This window comes from Ambystoma mexicanum, chromosome 12, assembly GCF_040938575.1.
Source record: "Ambystoma mexicanum isolate Mex_15411 chromosome 12, UKY_AmexF1_1, whole genome shotgun sequence".
Classification (NCBI taxonomy): Eukaryota; Metazoa; Chordata; class Amphibia; order Caudata; family Ambystomatidae; genus Ambystoma; species Ambystoma mexicanum.
Genome location: NC_090936.1, coordinates 1,220,177,840 through 1,220,197,140, shown reverse-complemented (window position 1 = coordinate 1,220,197,140; position 19,301 = coordinate 1,220,177,840). Strand labels below are relative to the sequence as shown.

At 46.5% G+C, this 19,301-nt stretch overlaps 1 protein-coding gene across 1 annotated transcript in view; it reads right to left on the bottom strand.

The window, feature by feature from the left end:
• Positions 1-19,301, bottom strand: part of UTP20 (UTP20 small subunit processome component) — a 1,390,303-nt gene that overhangs the window by 250,108 nt on the left and 1,120,894 nt on the right. Inside the window, exons 47-48 of the mRNA XM_069629877.1 lie at positions 18,084-18,231; positions 6,822-6,938 (exon numbers count right to left, since the gene is read on the bottom strand). Coding sequence (XP_069485978.1) covers positions 6,822-6,938; positions 18,084-18,231 — 265 coding nt within the window. The remainder of the gene's footprint in view (positions 1-6,821; positions 6,939-18,083; positions 18,232-19,301) is intronic.

Here is a 19,301-nt window from a genome sequence, read left to right as displayed (position 1 = left end):
AGAGGTTGCATCTTGCAACTGTACCCGAATGGAAGAATCTGCATGCCCGATATCCTAGGCATTTCTCACCAGAACAAAGAGCTGAAGATCGAGTTCCCAGAGAGCCCCAGATGATCCATAGGGACATCTGGGAAAATGTGATTCTGGGGTACATAGGCATCAGTCTGCCTGTGCCCCTCCTCTTCCACCCCGACCCCCTCTGTCCTCCATAGAATAATATTGGGAACATATCTCTTTGTCTCTGCACCCCTCCCACCTTTGCTCGTCGAATCTCGGTCGGGTATCCTCCTCCTGGGTTAGTCTTGGGTGTGGAAGAAGGAACAAGTTACTTACCTGTAACTCCTGTTCTCCAGCATGGGGTCTGGCTTGGATTCACATGCTCATGAATAGTCCCCGTCGTCATGCTGGGAATCCTCAGTAAAAAGAAAAGCAGTTTAGCTTTAGCCTGAAAACTGCATTTCTTCTCTAAACCAATCACTGTACTTTGGGTCATACTGCTCCCATTCAATGACAGTCGTCTCCCTAAACCCCACCCCTGGTGGCCATCTTTAGATTTGGTAAGCATGTAAAGTGGCAGCATGAACCAAGATGAGTCACAGAGAGTAAAGAGGGAGGGTTTGCATGTGAACCCATGCTAGACTCATGCTGGAGAACAGGAGTTCCAGGTAAGTAACTTGTTCCTTCTCCAGCATTTGTTCTGGCATAGCCTCACATGCTAATGAATAAAGATTACATAGCAGTACATATACACAACCACAGGATGTGGCAATGCTCAACACAAGCAAAAACACTCACCCCTGGAAAAGGCTCACCTCAAGTGAACAGGTTGCGTAGCACCGCCTGGCTGACCTGGGACTCCTCGCCAGAATCCCTGTCAATGCAGTAGAACCTTGTGAAGTTGTGCATGAACGCATACGTAGCAGCCCTGCAGATGTTGAGCAGGAGCACACCAGAGAGAAACGCTGTCATTGCTGCGATGGCTCTGGTTGAATGGGCTCTTGGCTGGCCTGGAAGAGGTCCGTTAGCCAGACTATGACGGTGCATGATGCAGCCGGTGAGCCATCTGGAGAAGGAGGCCTTTGACAAGAGCTTCCCATGATTCACAGGTCCGAAATTGACAAAACTGTGAAGTCTTCTGAAAATCCTTTGTGCGTGCCACAAAAACATCAAGGCACAAGCAATGTCCAGCGAATACAACATTCTCTCCGCCGGAGATGAAGGGTTCAGGAAGAAGACTGGCAACAACAAAGGCTTGTTGAGGTGGAATTCTGACGGAACCTTCGGCATAAAGGTGGGATGGGTTCACAGCACCACCCTCGTAGTGTGTTAGGACAAGTACGGCTGCTTGTGAGAGAGGGCCGGGATTTCCTTGACCCGCCTGGACGAGGCAATCGCCATGAGGAATGCCGTCTTCCAAAAGAGAAGCTTCAGTTGAGTCTGATGCATCGGTTCAAATGGGGGTCCCATGAGCTTTGTCAAGGCCACGTTGAGCTCCCAAGCTGGAGCATGGGCCTACACTGGTGAAAAAGTCCTGAAGAGGCCTTTGAGGAAATCCTTGACGACACAGGGATAGCTTACTAGGTGACCTGGTGTAATGGGATATGGCAACCAGGTGCAACTTGATAGAGGCATGAGCCAGTCCAGCCTTGTCCAGGGAAAGCAGGTACAGAAGTAGTGGCAGGGCTGTGAGAGGGGCATAATATTCTGAGCCCTTCTTCATATTGAGAAGTGTCTCCATGTGTGCAGCATGGCAAAGTTGACGATGCTGTGGTGTAGGCTTGATCTTCCTACATTCCAGCAGAAGGGGATAATGCCCAAACTCTAGGGCTGCAGGAGCCAGGCTCTGAGGCTCAGCAAAGCCGGGTCGTGATGCAGAATCATCCCGTATTCTCTTATGAGAAGATCGGGAAGTGGAGGCAGTCAGATGGACTGAGCCACTGACAGCCGGAGCAGGTCCAGGTAGCATATCTGTCGCGGCCACGCCGGAGCGATGAGTATTATCCTGCTGTGACACTGTCAGTGTGTTGATCACTCGCAGATGGAGCGGGATTGGGGGGAAAGCATACAGAAACAGTCCCTCTCACGGGAACGGTAAAGCATCCCCAAAGCTCTCCAGCAGTGGGAACCTGCTGACGAAACTCCAGCACTTGTAGTTGGCTGCTGTCGCAAAGAGGTCGATCTGGGGTTGGACCCACTCGTGGAAGAGAAGGGACACTTGATCCTGGCGAAGTTCCAATTCGTGGCAAGAACTTGTCCCTGCTGAGAGAATCTGCAATGGTGTTCTTGGTGCCTGCCAGGTGAAACGGGACAAGGAACATGTCCTGAAGAATGGCCCAGCGCTACAGGGCCTGGGCTTCCCGGGAGAGCGCTGGGGATCGTGTCCCGCCCTGCTTCCGGATATAGAACATGATGGTGGTGTTGTCTGTGAAGATTCTCACCACCTTCCTTTTCAGCAAAGGCAGGAATGATTTGAGGGCCCTGAAGACTGGCCGAAGCTCCAGGATGTTGATGTGAAGGCATCAACATCTCTTTTCCTACGGATGCCAGAAGCCTCTGGTGTGCAATTGCCCAATGTGGCCCCCCCTCCCCTCCAGGGAGGCATCTGTGGTGACCATCTCCTGGAATGGTGGGACCTGAAATGGAGCTCCTTGCATGAGATGCAGGCGCACTCCCCACCATCCTAGAGCTTGCCGGAACTTCTTGTTGAGGACAATCTTGTCTGTACAAGAGCCTGAGATCTGCAGCCACTGCACGTCCAGAAACTCCTAGAGAGGCCTCATCTGCAGCCTGCAAAGAGGGAGGAGATGGATGCAGGAGGACATAATGCGCAACAACCACTTGAGGATACGCAATGTTGCGGATTGCGCCAACGACTAGTACTGCACCTTCCCCAGGATGGCTGGCACCCTTACCTCCAAGGGGGTCGCCAGACAAGCAACTGTCGATGGCCACCCAGAAACAGAGTGTTCTGCGATGGCTCCACGCAGGACTTTGGATCATTGATGGAAAATTTGAGATCTGTCAGCAGACAAATGGTCTCCACCGTATGCCGGTTCACCAATGCGTGAGAGAGGGAGTGGATAAGCCAATCATCCAGATAAGGACAGACGTGAATGCCCTTGAGACGAAGGTTCGCCACCACTGGAGCCAAGCACTTCGTAAATACACTTGGGGCCGATGTCAGGGCTAAAGGCACAGCCTTGAACTGATAGTGCTATCCCTGGCCCACAAACCGCAGGAACTTCCAATGTTTCTGGTGGATAGGGACCTGAAAGTAGGCGTCTTCCACATCCAGCGTTGCCAGGAAGTCCCCTACCTCCAGTAGGCCGAGCACATGCTGCAACATGACCATCCTGAACTTCTGGGACTAGGAATAGGACTTGTGCTTGGAGGTGGTCTGGGACTTCCTTGCATTAGGCACCCCACCAACCGGTGGTCTGACCGTAAACAGGCGATGGGGAGCATGTCCTTCCCAGACCCGATACTGCAGCAGGGATCAGCATCATGGCGCTTTGCCTTCTTTTGGATACCCTGGGCAGGGGCATCCTCAAACGACCTCGACCTCTTCATTTTAGATGGAGCAGACTCATGGGACCGGCCGGGGGCCGTGGCATAGGCCTTCTCCTCCTTAAGACAAGCCATCAACCTGCAATAACGATTTTGCTTGGTTTTTGCAGGGAACCCACGGCAGATCTCACAACCGTTATAATTGTGGTCCGGGTGCAGCCAATACAAGCACTTGAAGTGTCGATCCTCGACAAACCTTCAGGCCACAGGACTTGCAGGCACTGAAGAGACTTCTCTTGCCTGACTCGGACATCGTTGAGGTGAGATGCAGACCCCAAAATCTGGGCCAGCTTAAAATTGGAGAGAAGATCAGACGATGGAACCCATCTTCCCCGACAACGGGTCTCCGCTGCTGGTAGTCAACTGCGACAGTCGACAATGAAAGGCTTGAAGAAAAAACGATTAAAAATTATCCAAAAATAGAAAAAATAGCAACAGTTTCGAGGAGAAACACAAGGGGACTCCCAACACTGAAAAATGCAGTAAGAATCTTAAGATGACCACCAGGGGTGGAGCTTAGGGTGACGACTGTCATTGGCTGGGGGCAGTACGACCCAAAGGATAGTGATTGGTTGTAGTGGCGAGAAGCAGTTTTCAGATAAAAGTGAAACTGCTTTCATTTTTACTGACGATTCCCAGCCTGACAGGGAATACTCATGAGCATGCATGTCAGACCCCATGCTGGAGAACTGCCTTAAAAGTTAACTCCACAAATTTTCCTCACTCCCCCCGTCTCCCCGGTCTCACTTCCCTCCCCCTCACTCTCTCTCCCTCTCTCTCTCCCCCGTCTCTTTCCACTGATCTTATTGGTCGCTCCCAATTCTCCTACCTCCACCCTCCAACTGGTCGCGTTCCTCTCCCTATGCTCGGCTTCCTGGTCTTACCTCTCTCTTACCACCTCTGCTGTTGCCTTAACCATCAGGTTGAGCTTGCTTGTTTGAACAGAGTCCCTTTATCCCCCTCAGCTGTCTTCAGACCCTAGCTGGGTCATGTAGGATCTGCTCAACGATTTATGCAACATTGGCCTCCCTACGGCATCGTAGCACCCCAAGGAGAGGCCTTCTTTCAGTGGGGTCGCAAAACACAGTTACAGGCATCTTCAATGAACATGAATCCACAAGCAGAGACCCAAACCGCCATCAGCCAGACCCAATTGATGCAGCTGAATTTAATGAAGCAGCGTTCTCAAAGCATACAAAGCATGAGAAAAAAATGCGACTCAGGCCATTTTATATACTGGCTCCGTCATCACGCGGGGTGTATAGAGGTGACGAAAAAAGCTAAAGCTGAGCAGCACAGTGCTACCTTGTGGTAAAAAGGTTTAAGGCCGCTGCACTGGAGATAGAATATTATAGATGAGGCATCCACCAGAGATGAAAACTTGTTAGGAGGAGGATGCTGGGCAGTTGTTTTTGGCTTTACTTGAGAAGGATGATCAGAGACTCTGGTGTGGAGTCCTCTGGATAAGAGAACTGAAGGCTGTTTGTGACATCTGCCAGATGAAAAACAAGTCTGTTTTGGGCTGAAGCCCTCCCCTCAAATACAGTCTGCGACCAGTGGATTACAAGACCTGCACCAAAGGACAAGGATGCAACCAAGAAAGAGCCGCTGGTGCATGTTAAGCCTTGAAGGCTGTGACAGTCATTGTTGCAAGCCTAAGGTATTTCAGCCCTCAACTGAATGATGGAGGCCATGCAACCGTGGGTCCCACTCGATTGGGGCCATTTTATCCCATTCCCAACACCAAGGTCCGGTGGGGATGGCCCCAACCCACTTTCCTGGATGTCTAGCCTTGGAGGCAGATAGGATCTAGTATACATGAGATCAAGGTCATGACTAGGATTCACTCTCACACACACACACACCCCCCCCACCCCTTTGTTTTCCAATTCAATTCACTCATTGGGCCTCATCACGAGTCTGGCGGTAACCCTTAAATCACAGATTTCCCCCCCAGCACTGAGCTGGGAGGAAATCCGCGGCAAATTTGCCAATTTTCGGCACCATTACGAAATAGCGCAAATTTGGGCCCAATGGAGAATGAGGAATTCCCGAATGGGCTCAATAGGGAATGGGCACTAACCGTTCTGCCAAACCCGCGATCCGGCGCTAGTAGAGCCGGGGGATTTGGCGGTAGGGCTAATAGCACCGGCAGTAATAGCGCCGACGTTACCACCCAACAAGTGATGAGGCCCACTGTCTAAGTTGCGCCAAGTGGAGCATCCCGTTAGTTTGACTCCACGCTATTCCACAGGCGTTGATCCACCCTTCCCTCTATTAAAAATAAAGGCCCTTTTATTACCTATCCCGGTACACAAGAGAAAGGGTTAACCTGCCGATAACTTAAAGAGCGATCAGATAAATAGTTGATTCAAACAAAACTGCTCAAAAATGTTTTAATACATATTTACCTTGATGTTTACACACTCTTGTTTACACTGTGCTACACAATTCCCCTATAACTGACTATTATAGGGCTAAAAGCTTTTCTTTGTCAAAAGCGTACCTTTGCAATCAAGGGTTTCATGTAACCGTGCTTCATCAGGGTAATTCAATACACCCTATAAATCAGGATAATGTTCGATATGTTCAGATGAATATAATGTAAGCTGTTTTCCCTCATTTTGATCATCTCACAATCACGTCTATGGTAGTTTTTAGCTTGTAATTGACTTGGTGTTCCTTTGGTGCAATGGATAAAATCATCAATTTGCAGAATGGATTTGTATTGTTCCTCTTTATACCCCCAAACTGAACGCAGAGAGCCAATAAGAAATGACCCGGGTGTTTGCTGGCCTGCTCTACCTGGTTCACTAGCCTGGTTCCACCTGCTCTACCCAAAGAATGTCCACTAAATGTGGTGACCTGCAAAAGAAACACATTCACCCAGTTTCTCCTCGAGTCTTTACTTCAGAATAAAGGCATTGAAGCATACCAATTGTGTGTACTTTGACTTCACAAGACGGTGAAACACTCCACACATCTAAATAAGCTTACAACATACACAATGAAGAAAAAAAAAAGGATTATCTGCTAAATTCCACATCAGTCCAAGCTTATATGGAGGAGCCGACACTGCCAACGTTCTGTCTGTCATGCACATGCATGTCTTAACAGCAAGAGAACCCCACTGCTCTCTGTATTATCTCACACATTTCACATGAAAGACACACTAGCAGCCTGTACATCCCCCATCAGTATCCTCCAAGAGAGGAGAGTTAAGGAGGCAACTCGATTGGATGGGAAATCCTTACCTTGACGTCCATAGACTGCAGGCAGTCAATGAGCAACTGGACAAACGGGTCCAGCATTTCCAAGACACCTTCATCAGAGGAATTGATTTTGGATTTCTTCAGGCTCATGTGAAGGAGCTAATAAAACAAGAACAGAATATTTCACAAACATCGTAGCGGTGTGGCACACATCTTATATTTGATTTGTGACCAAAAGACAAGAGGTACTGGCTGGAAGGAGAGGTTTCAAACAGCCAAAGAATGTAATTTAGAGGGTAATTAATCTGATATAATACAGAAGCTGCAGAACATTTGATAGGGCACTGAGAAGAGCAAAATAACTGGTGTGACTTTTAAGGAAGTATGATCACAGGAAACAGAGGGATTCACTGTTCATATCTCATCTGCAGCATAAGGTGCAGGTCAAGAGAGCACACACCCAGCAAGAGAAACACTGATGTCACCTACATTCAAACTATGGGCACTCTCCCACCCAGCAGCCCAACAGGTGCCTCTGCCAAAACAGAAATCTCAAACACAGAGGAGAGAGCCCTGGAAGTAACTTGTTAAGATGGATTTCGAGAATCTGGCCTGGTGGCCATATTTAAGGAGGCTATCCTAGTTATAGTGAACAGCGAACTCTGAGATGTTAGCCAAAACCCAATCAAGGGAAACATGGAGAGCAGTCAAGGCGATTCTCAGGAGTATAGGTGGGGTCGGGGGTCCACAATGAGTCCACACAGCGAAGCACACAACAATTCTGTTTTGACAGGAATGTATAAAAATACAAATATTTATTCTGCGCCTTTACACACATAGAACAATTAAATTAGCAGGCGATATTATTGCACAATACTAAATAACAAACATATATACTTACAGCATAGGGTCCAAAAAGCAATCAAATGACTTAATCAACATGTGAGGTAAATAATACAAATATTTATTCTGCGCCTTTACACACATAGAACAATTAAATTAGCAGGCGATATTATTGCACAATACTAAATAACAAACATATATACTTACAGCATAGGGTCCAAAAAGCAATCAAATGACTTAATCAACATATGAGGTAAATAAATCAATGCAGTAAAGATGGAACCAAGTTACAAGTGATTGTCCCTAACTTTAGCAGTACAATCCTTAAGAAGAATGGGGCCTTGTACACAAGTCATAGGAGCCACAATGCTTCTCCACAGAATGTTAAGTTAAAGGTTCTTACACTGTGCACTGTTGCCACCTACGTGGTCTCTTGGCGGTCAGGCAGATCTGTAATGCAAGGAGGGTGACAGGGTATGTTAGTAGGACTGAGCTGGAGAAAGAGCAAGAGAGCTGTGATGTGCTGTTGGCAGCTTCAGTTCGGAGAAACCAGTCACTGAGCGTAGGTGTGGTAATCGGTTGGTAGTCGGCATGTGGTGTTGGGTGAGATTATCTCTGCTTTGTTTCGTTGTCGTGGTGTTTTGAAGTGCGTGCTGTTTGTGGTGCTGTAGAGGTATGGTTGTGTTTACTTCAGAGTTTGAGAAGGTGTATGCAGAAGATGAGTTTTTAATGCGGTTAGTTAGCGGCAATACATTTCCTACCCCCAACGTTCTGACTAAATGCGACCCATATCGCTTCCCCCGTCGTTCCTTCCAGTGTATAGCAATTACTACCCCCACGAGTTCCTCCAGGAGAGATGTGTTCCCTCTGCCCTGCGGTCAGTCCGTGAGCTGCATGGTTTCTGCTTCGAGACACATCTTTATAAGTGCCGAATTTCACACCCTATGGGGTCCAAGTAGGTGCGACACATTTCCCTCCCCTGTCTCCACCTTTGGCCCCCTATCGGGATAAGACACACTTCTGGTCTCCAACCACCCTTGCAGGCTAGACGCCTCTCTTCTCCCATGTACTTCACTCCGTGCAGCAACCTCCCCCCTCAGGGCTTATAACAATTCCTGCTGTCTTGAGTGCAGCAAGGGCATAAGGCTTCGCTGTGCTATTAGACTGGAGGTTGAGGTAGTTAACCTGCCAATACATGCTACCATGCAAGTGTGCTCGTAGTCCCGTCTATGGTACGTTTTAGCTTGTAGTTGACTTGGTGTTCCTTTGGTGCAATGGATGCAATCATCAATTTGCAGAAAGGATCTGTATTGTTCCTCTTTATATCCCAAGCTGAACGCAGAGAGCCAATAAGAAATCACCCGGGTGTTTGCTGGCCTTCTCTACCTGGTTCACTAGCCTGGTTCCACCTGCTCTACCCAAAGAATGTCCACTAAATGTGGTGACCTGCGAAAGTAACACATTCGCCCAGTTTCTCCTCGAGTCTTTACTTAAGAATAAAGGCATTGAACCGTACCAATTGTGTGTACTGTGGCTTCCCAAGACGGTGAAACACGTTTCGGCATAGTTTCTTACATCATCTTCATGATATTCTTTTGCTGTCGTCAGACTGTTTTAACGTACATCCATTCTGTTTATGGCTGTATTTCGACAGTTCGGCAAAGAGCATCCTTTTTGGTAACTTTCCTCCATTATGTCAGCTTGTGGATACACGCTAAATGGTTGTCTGAGTGCATATCGTCTCATATATTCAGGAATATTGCAAGGATTCATGGATGGTTTCCCAATTCTGGCTCTTCATCTGTCATTCCAATAGGACGGTGCTAAGGGGGCGGAGACCAGGGAGAAGGTGTCCACCTGCTCCTCTACACAAGAATAGCTGGTTTGTACAATTATTGTGTATGCATGATGAGGCCGGTCTAAGCGGATTGGTTAAATGTCGGCCCGAGTATTGTTCGAATAGGGGGTTTACTGGGGTATTTAGTGGTAGTGTTTCCTTTTTTCAGGCTTGTTTCTCTGAGCGGGTTTCTTTTGGTTGGCTTGTAGGATTGCTTTGATAGGTCTGGTTCTTTGCTCATTCTAGGCTTATGTCGGGTTTGTTCTTTCTGCCCTTGGCTTCTTTTCTGTGTGTGTTTGTTTCATGGTGCGTGCGTGGATGTTGTTCAGTCGTTTCCATCTCATTTGGAGCTGAAGAGTCAGGCTTTTAGATGTTTTCTGAATTTTAGATGGTCCTCCATAGTTCGTATTTCTCTAGGGAGGGAGTTCCAGATGTAAGGGAGGCATGGTATCACAAGTATCACACTGACACAAAAGATACAATTTCAAAACCTTTATTAGATTTGTGGGGTTTGGAAATACTCTTACTCTGCCCTCCAGTAAGATGGGAGTAGTCTCTACCATAACATAATAAAGAAATCACTGTCCTAGCCAGTCTCTGTCAAATCAAAATGGCCTATACTAACAAAACCTAATGCCTGCCCTATCTCTTATACAGAAAGTGTGTTAAGGGGAATATGTATACAAAGAAAAGCCAGTGTTCTAACAAAAAGGATCAAAATGGTTGAGTCAGCTCACCTCCCCACGTTGGACAGCACGATGTAAGACGGCGCCCGTAGACAGGATGACACACACTGGCTCTGGTTCTCAAAACAAAGGCAGTTCAAAACGTGGATCGAGGCCCACCTGGCCTGCCACGTTAAAGTCTCTAATTCCAGCTTTCAAAAGTTGTTTCGCAGTTCAACAAAAAGTGCACATAGGTCTTCCTCCGACGGGCTCGGACCTCTCAATCACAGCACTTGCAGGGGTTCTCTTCCGAAACCTTAATTCACATTCTTTAGGGGTTCCCTTCGCCTAACTTATCACACTTCCGGTCTCCCTCAGTCTGGCTCTGACCTTTTCCTAATGTTGTAGGCTTTCGAATGTGTGAGGTTTTTGCTATGGACGTCCGCAGGACCGCTTCGACTTTCCCTTCAGCTGAGATACTTGTGTTATTTGCCCCAGTGTCTCTTGGTCTGGGAAGTTCCGTATCAGAAGCACACAACTTCAACCTTCACCCTTTCACTTCCCCTCTTTAATCTTGATCATTAGATATTTTAGAGTTCCTTCACTTTGTTGCTTTATAACAAAACCTTTCACCTTTCGCAGATACTTTCGAGTGGGCTACTTCCTTTTGCCAGACAACTCCGCTATTCTGTACCACTGGCTTCACAGTTATCAGTAATTTAAAGTTCACCACAGGTCTGTCTTCCTTCGGGTCTCATCCACACACGTGCAGCCTTCAATTGTGAGTTATACTGTTGGAACTTCAATCTTTCTTAAAACAAACACCAGCCGGTCATGTTGCTCACCAACTCACCGGCTGTGTGCATTCTTCTCTTGTCTTTTCGTTTTTAATTGACGAGTCAAGGTTAATACCATAGGCTTGGCCTCGCCTCCCCAACTCTGTCGTTCACCCAGGAGGGTCGTCAGCGCCTTTGAAACCCAATGCAGTTTTTCTTGTCTGGGATTTAGCCTTCTCTGCGTATCTTTCACAGCTCTCCGGAGGCAACAACCTCCTGCAGGGATCTTCTCGGTTACTCTACCCTTTTCTCTCGTTCCTATGTCAACCCCTCTGCTCCAGTAGGTTCTCCCTTAGCCTCGGATGTTCTGCTCCTTCTCGGGTTCCACCTGACTCAGAGTGTGTCTCTACGTTCCGCCTTTTATCCGTGTGGGGAGAGCTAATGGGTGTCAGATGTATATGGTTAAAGTCAAGTGCATGACTTTGACTGACCCGATTAGCGGGACATGTCCAATGAGATATGTAAGGGTTAGTCTCTCTACTCTCAGCCACCCTCTTGCTCGGCCCAGTGTTTGTGGAGAAGGGGATGTGGAGGGGGGGGGGTTGGAACATTGGAGGATCCTATAAAATAGGATGAGTCACGAGTACAGGAAAAGGGGGATACTGCATCTCACCATCAGTCGTCTCACTCGCATTCCCCGAAGACCCTTCACCCAAGTGATCCTCCCTCACTGGTCCCCCCCAGGGTCTTGATATAAAGGCGATGCCTGCGCCCTGGCCACCTGAGAGAGAGATTCTGGGGACTAGTAGGTGAGACACCTTTTGGTTTCTCCCGCAGAGTTTTACGGCTATGCAACCGAAGGCAGATAGCCCACGTTATTCCCTTGTGTGGTGTTTAGGTTCTAGGTAAATCTCATTGCTTGAGCTAAGCATTCCTGTTGGCATGTGGATGGTGATTCTCTTTTTTACGAATTCCGCTGCTTGGCCGTGGATTGCTCTGTTGGTTATGTAATCATGATTTTCGGGTTTTATCCGGGTTAATTTTGAGCTTATTACTGTTCATCAATTGGTAGAGTTCTTTGGGCCAGTCTATTAGTGTGGGGTTCGCCTGTTGATTAGCACCTCACCCGCAAATGCCTAGCCAACAATGCACCAATTTGCCGTAGCAATCAAATTGTCAAAACTCAGTCCAACAGACCGACTCGAGCTTCATACGCTAACCTCATTGCCACACCAAAATACATGAGACAGAAAGTAGGGGGATCTAGCTTTCCAGTAGTAGCAGCCAAATTGTGGAACTCCTTACCACCCCAACTAAGAAACGACCCATCCCTCTTGTCTTTCCGAAAATGTTTGAAAACCAGACTATTCAGCCTAGATTACAGGAGACCTAGATTAGACAGCCCACTCCCAATTTACCACCTCGCACATTGCTCACTTTGAAGCCTTATAGGCACACCTACACTCCCTATCACTGTCGGGCACCTAGCCTAATCATGCATGTCTTGCCTGTTCCTGCATATTTGTACATCTGTAATATGCCTAACTGTAATTCCTGAAGTTTCTCTTATGTAACCAATCTCTTAAGATCTAGCGCCTAGATTTATAAATGTTAAATAAACATTGTTTTGAAGATGATTCGTTTTTTTGCTTAGGAGCCAAAGTAGCATCCTTAGCGCTGGTGCGATGTGTTCTCTTCGTGAGAGTTTGAGGAGATGTCTGGCAGCTGCATTCGTTATCGTCATAATTTCCTCAGTAAGGAGTCTGGTATTCCGAGGTATTCGCTGTTGGCATTGTATATCCTAGACATGATGAGGGAGATGATGGCCATTGTTTTATGCGTGAAGGAGAGGAATGATCTTTTTGATTGTGTGAAGATAGAAAAAGCATTTCTTAATTATATCATTTACTAGAGGTTCTAGTGTTAACTCGTTGTCCATTACACCTCAAGTGTGGCCGAGTTTTTGATGTACCATGCATGAAAGAAGGAACAGCAATCTTGATGGATCACTATTGGGCCCGCGGATCAAGAGCATATATGAAGTTGCCACCAAAATGGTGAGGAGTTTGTTAATTGGTACTGATAAGCATACCAGTCTTGGTAGTGCCACAAAGTGACCTGCAGATCAAAACTTCCCGAAAATGGATGCACACCGGAGGATGAAAAGATCGCTCAATCAAAGCCTACAAAAGAGAATTATTCAGCAAAATCAGTAGAAGCCTATCATACTATTCCAGATGAGTACAGGTTGTTCAGCAGAACTGCAGTTACATTTACAGCTATAGTTTTGCCAGGAATTCAGACTGCAGTAAACACCAAGTAGTTACAAATCACTAGATGGGGGCTGCTGCAGACGATCAATATGACAATAAAAGGATTTGAGGGCAATCAGGCTCATGGCCCTCAACAGGTATGTCCAAGACTTAATTACAGCAGTGAAGGAGGCGTGTGTGCCAGGATCGGGCCTTCATACTGTACATTTACACCTGCCCATGATGAAGAAAATGGAACCTTGACAGAAGCAATAACGATGTTGTCAACCCTGCACACGAAGATGGTGGATGAAGTAGAAGAGACAAAGGAGGACGATTGGTTTAGGTCTCTGTGGATTCCAACCTTGCTGGCAAATGCCTTCAGGCTACTTGAAGCAATACTAGTGTTTGTGTTGCTAGGATTTTGTCTAATAAGGATCATATTGGGATAATGCCAGAAGAGAGCCAAGAAAGCTACTGGAATGAAGATAATGATTGATAGAGATACTTGAACAGGAGAAGAAATGTAGGATGAAGAAAGTACCCGTGAAAATTTAAAGAAGTCCCCTTGTACTTCCAGGAACACATTTCTACTACCCCACGAATCATACAAAATATGTAAGATGTTGGATATTCTGTCCACCATCTGGAGATTCCTGCCACATGACCTGGAAGGTGGATGAACATATAAAGAATGCAGGTCACCTGAGGAGGGTGACAAAGATATGGATCCCAAAGAAACGACAGTATGAAGCAAAGGTGAAGGAGAGTGAAGAGAATTTGGTCGAAGATTCAACCAGAGGGGGGAATGTAGAGGGGCAGGTGAATGCTTTCTCACTAGTTCCTGCCACCTCACCGCCAGAATATTGGAACAGCAGAAGCTCTATGAATGGGACCCCCTGTGTTGTCCCTATACTGCATCAAGTGTACGAGAGACGTTCTGCACTCAGACACCATATAGAATGCACCCTCAAACTGATCAAGTGGAAGGATATTTCGTGGAAGGGTGTCAGCATGCACCAATGGACATTATGATGCGCTAAGTAAAATCTGACAAGGGCAGAGTGATATCAAAGAAGATATGCAAAGCTATACTGAAACAATATATGAACATACTTAAGAGTAACGATGTAACTGAAGCACCAAGAGAAACATGTACTTAAAGAAAAAGTAATCATGAACACAAAGTAAATAAAGTAACTTACTGACCAATAACTAAATACGCAGTAACGCAAGGTAGAAGAGATATAGAAGCTTGCTATACAGGTAAACCTTACGTGGCTAGGATGGCCATGATAGGAAAATGGATGTCGGATCATGTTGACTTTAACAAAGCTACCTCAGAGAAAGACCAAGGCTGCAGAATCAGGAGATGCTGGAAAACAGTTGTGTGCAAAATAAAGAGGAGTCTATGTTTGACTGGGATCAAGGAGACTATTTTAAGGAATAATTGCAAAGCACAAGGAGGCAGACGGATAAGCCCTGAATGTCAGACATATTTTGTCTTTGATTAAAGAAGAAGAAAACACCTGCAAGAGCCAATTATTGGACAATTAAAAGTGTTTACAGTCTAAACAAGATAGAGTGAGCAAGTCTCTAGAGACCAAGAGTAGCAACAGCACCCAGCATAAGTGAATTAAATAGCAGTAAATAGAAGGTCGAAATGGACAACTTTGTGGTCTCTTAACGCGTGATCCAGAAGTTGAAAACAAGGGCTATTCATTACGCCTCTGACGAAGATAGCGGTGTGCTCACTCCCTCAAATGTTCCAGAACAGTGAGCAGACAACAAGGTCAACTACAGACAATAAACGTTGGCTTAAAGTCGAACTGATGAGATGATGGATTCATTGGGAAAGTGGGGAGTAATCGAACGTGATTCAAAGCACCTAGGTTTCGCTTACGTGCTGCCAACGAGTGGAAAGTCCAAGGTTGGTTGAGGATGCCAATCAATCAGTGGGTCTATGGGGCAACGTAACTTACAATGTTGCATAGACCAATCTGCTGCCATTTTCTCTGCTATAATCAGTATTATATGTATTTAGAGGTAGCTCAATGTGTGCCCATACAGACAAGGGGTAGCCAATGAAGTACTAATCATTATATGTTCTGTTAGGGAGAATTCTCTGTAAAGGCTAATTTCCCAAACCTAGTGAGTCCCCCCAGCAGCTTTGCTGGATTTTTAGGGTTTATTTTTTTTCTCCTGCTAAGAGTGAGACTCTTTTACTCCCACTCTTAGACATGATTTGAGGTGGTCCTTTGTCTTTGCATGTGTTTTATGGGCAATGGGGTCTTTTACTCCATAGGGTTTCATGTGTTTTTTTGGATGTGGGTTACACAGCACCCTCCGTGCCGTAACCCAGGGGGTGTCGTAGCGACCCCCCAACATAGACTCCATACCCTGGGACTGACTACTGTCTCCAAGGGCATGTAAAGTCACCATTGGCTTTACTAGTCCCAAATTATGAACAGAAACCAGTACAAACCATCATATTGTGGACGTACTGGTCGGGGCATATCGATTGCCCCGGGGTTTGTTGTTCGAGGGGGCCTGTCTCCGTCCCCCCTGATCGAGTTTTGGCTGGTGGCAGTGGATACTACTTTTTGTATTCGACCGCAAATATATCTCTATGGGATTTTCCCATTGTTCGAGGCTACCAACTTTAATTATTTAATTCCTATAGCCTCGAACATACCGCCGGTTTATTTATTTAATATTAATTCACCGGTTGGTATTTTTTGCCAGAACTAGATTCTAAAATGGCGTTTGTGTTCTCTTCTGTGACTCCAACCCAAGTCGAGCCCTTTGTTCCACTTTTTGGCGGGCTTCTCCACAGAAGCCACCAAAAGTGGCGCCACTCTGTCTGGGTACCACAGGGGGTCAAGGAGGGGGTTTAGGCACCCTGGACTGAGTTGCCTTGGCAACTCAAGTCACACTCTTGGCTGAATGAATGGGGGTTTGCTGCATAAAAGCAGGGCTTTGGAGACTGGAACTTGAGAAGTCGCCACAGGACCTAAGAATCCGAGGAGGGAGAAGCTGAGCCGACCTGCAACGACGACACCACCGGTGGAGACCTGCTGAACCGTCTCAACATTTTTTCTGACGACAGAGGAGATCTCCAGTCCGGAGAGTCTTCTTCCTTTGACTGGTGGGGATAACCAGTTTTGTCTTCTTTTCACCTTTCTGGAGCATCTCGTGGCCGGCTTGCCCGTGCCAAGCACCCCGGCAACCGGAATACGACAGCTTACCACTTCCGCGAAGAGAAGGGTAGTACCTTTTAACCGAAGAACTCCGCGGCTGGTTTCTTCCCTGGCAGTGCCACAACCTTCATCTTTCCTCCACGGCGAGACCTCCTCTTCCTCTGGACGAAACACCGACTTGCATCCGCTGCCAGGAACAAATGCCCCCGCTGGAGCCTCCTTCGGGGTGACAGTAAAGCCTCGACTTTCTAACCTGGGCTGGCCTGGGACAACCTAGCTAACTTTTCCTGACTTTAATTTAATTCTTTGTGTGCAAACTATCTACTAGACTCTCCAGGCATACCCCACTGTGTGAACCTGGACCCCTTCTGCTTGCTCTCTCCAAGAGTGGGCCTTGCAATTGACTTCCTTGCTCTCCAGTATAACTCTGCCTATCCTGCCTTACTGTGGTTCTTTTAAAAGTATTGAAATTTGTGTGCTTCCATAAGTCTGCCTTTTTCCCTCCCTTTGTAATAACTTATTAGAGCGCCATCTTATGTTAAGCGCTCACCTCTATCTGAAAATAAGTGGTGTTTCTCATTAAGACTTGTCTAATAAGTAATTAGGGTTGTATATATATAATAGTGACTGTGTGCTGAATTTACTTTTCTCTTTGTGCTAGTGTAATCTACAAGTGTGTCTTTAAATAAATAACTATATACTTTTACACCAAAGCTCTGGTCAGTGTTTGCTTGTGCTACTGTATCTCTGTACCTATTGTGTATACTCTATATACTGCCTAACTCTTGTTGAGGGAAGTCTGACTGCTCAGCCACAGCTACCAAGTGAATCTGTGTGGTACAGACTGCTACCAAGTGGGTTTACTGCCAAACACCTGTAGTCTTAAATCTTTTGCAGTGGTCCCTAAGGGAACTGCACAGGTTTCTGCCTAACATGTTCTATGACATGGTCTCCTAACCAATCCCTCCCTTCAACAGGTTTTATAATTTGCCACGCAGGATGACGTCATAGATGACGCATATCGGGGAATAAAACTGCTGTGTAATAGGTTTGTGAGTGTGCAAGCATCAGTCCAATGTCTGTCAGTTCGCCCTGCTTTATTAAATGAGAATAAACTTGTAGTTTGCCATATTCTTTGAGTCTGCCCGGTTATTGGTCTGTGATCTTTATTGGTAATTACATCTAGCACAAGAGACTCTTCAAGCTAGAACCCACTGTATTATTTATCAGAGTACTTATTTTAACTGATAGTGTATTACTTTTTAAAAGTATGTATTGGTCAGTATATCATTGTGGTGTATTTTCTAGAGATGTGTGTGGAAGTAATGTACCTAGCTAACATTTAAGCCTTGTCGCTCTATCCACATTACCTTCCATAAGAGAGGTGTGGCATCCCTTTCTTGTTGGGTGTTATTGCCTTCCCTCTAGGGTTAGTGCTTGTAGCATCCTCAACAGAGGTTGGTACAAACATTGCTTTAACACAATCACAGCAACCAGCAACAGAGATAGAAGAGCTATGCCTGCTTCCATGCGCTCCAGTCTGAAAAAAAACACCAACAATTCCAAAGATAACTGAAGCAACCTTATTTTGAGATGCCTTCACATTCTTGCAACACCCTCCATAACATTCTTGGTGTGAAAATTCTCGCAAGTTACTGAGCCACAAGAAGCGGAATAAAACAATTCATATTTGAAAATTCCAGATATTGTTAAAAACAGACTATCACTCACCCGAAGACCAGATTCCACTAAGATGTACATATTGGTTCTGCGACTAACAGGCGCTTTTGGCCCCCCTCTGACCGGAACAGGTGGGATGAACAAACAACTCATGGGCTGTAGTCGAGGGTCTGGTGGTAGATGAGCAGACTTTTGACTTCTAAAAATATAAATGGAAGAAGAAATAATATATGTTCCAATGACAATTGATAAATGCACATTATCACCATAAAAACAAGCACAATATAAGTGGTATCCCCACCTTTGAACTAAAAACACCTCAGATCTGATGCGCTGCCTTTCAGCAGTCAGGCTGCATGGCTTCCAGAAAACGCTGCAGGGTGAATGCACTGGCCAACAAATGACTTACCACTTGGTAATGTTCTTTCTGATTACTCCTCTCGGATATCCCTATCCCGACGTACCTGTTCCCCTGGAAACCTTACTGCCGCAAAGTGGCGCAGCACTGCTATAACTGAAGCCTCTATTCACGCCAGACATGGTGTCGGGGTCAGTACATCTAGCAGCACCATGCCCTAAGTGCCACACAATTCCCCTAGCATTCTGAAGCTGAGAGACTGTAGACCGAAGGTGTACTAGCTTCCTGCAAAGAGGAGCAGGTAGAGAGGGCGATGAGGAAGGATCTATGTGATCCGACTGCGGCTGATTTTCCCGTGGCCGGAAAGTTTGCATGAGAAATGTGCGAACCACGAAAGGTTCACACATTTCCCATGCGAACACACATACACAACCCAACATACCCATTCACCCCCCCGCCCCCCAACACTCACAACACACCCACGACACACCCCCCACCCAAACCATAAACACACCCCCACAACAAACCCCCAACATAAACATACCCTACTTCCCTTTTTCTTCACACTGAGTCCCTGCAGCACCAGTTCCCTTTCACTTCCGTGATCGGGAACCGGCGCTGCAGGGTCCTTTTCTTTTTTTATGGGGGCTGCAGGGGTCTCCCCTGCAACACCCCACTCCCTGTACCACACAGTAAAGTGAGCGGGGTGTTGCGGGGGACACCCCCGCAATCTTTTTTTTTATACTTGCATGCAATGCTACCACCAAAGGTTCAAACTTTTGGGCGTTCGAACCTTTGGTGGTAGCATTTTAGGTCTTTTTGTACATGCAAACTTTTAGGTACGATAAAAACGTACAAGACCGATGAGGAATCAGTGGGAGGAATATCAATCAGAAAGAACATTACCGAGA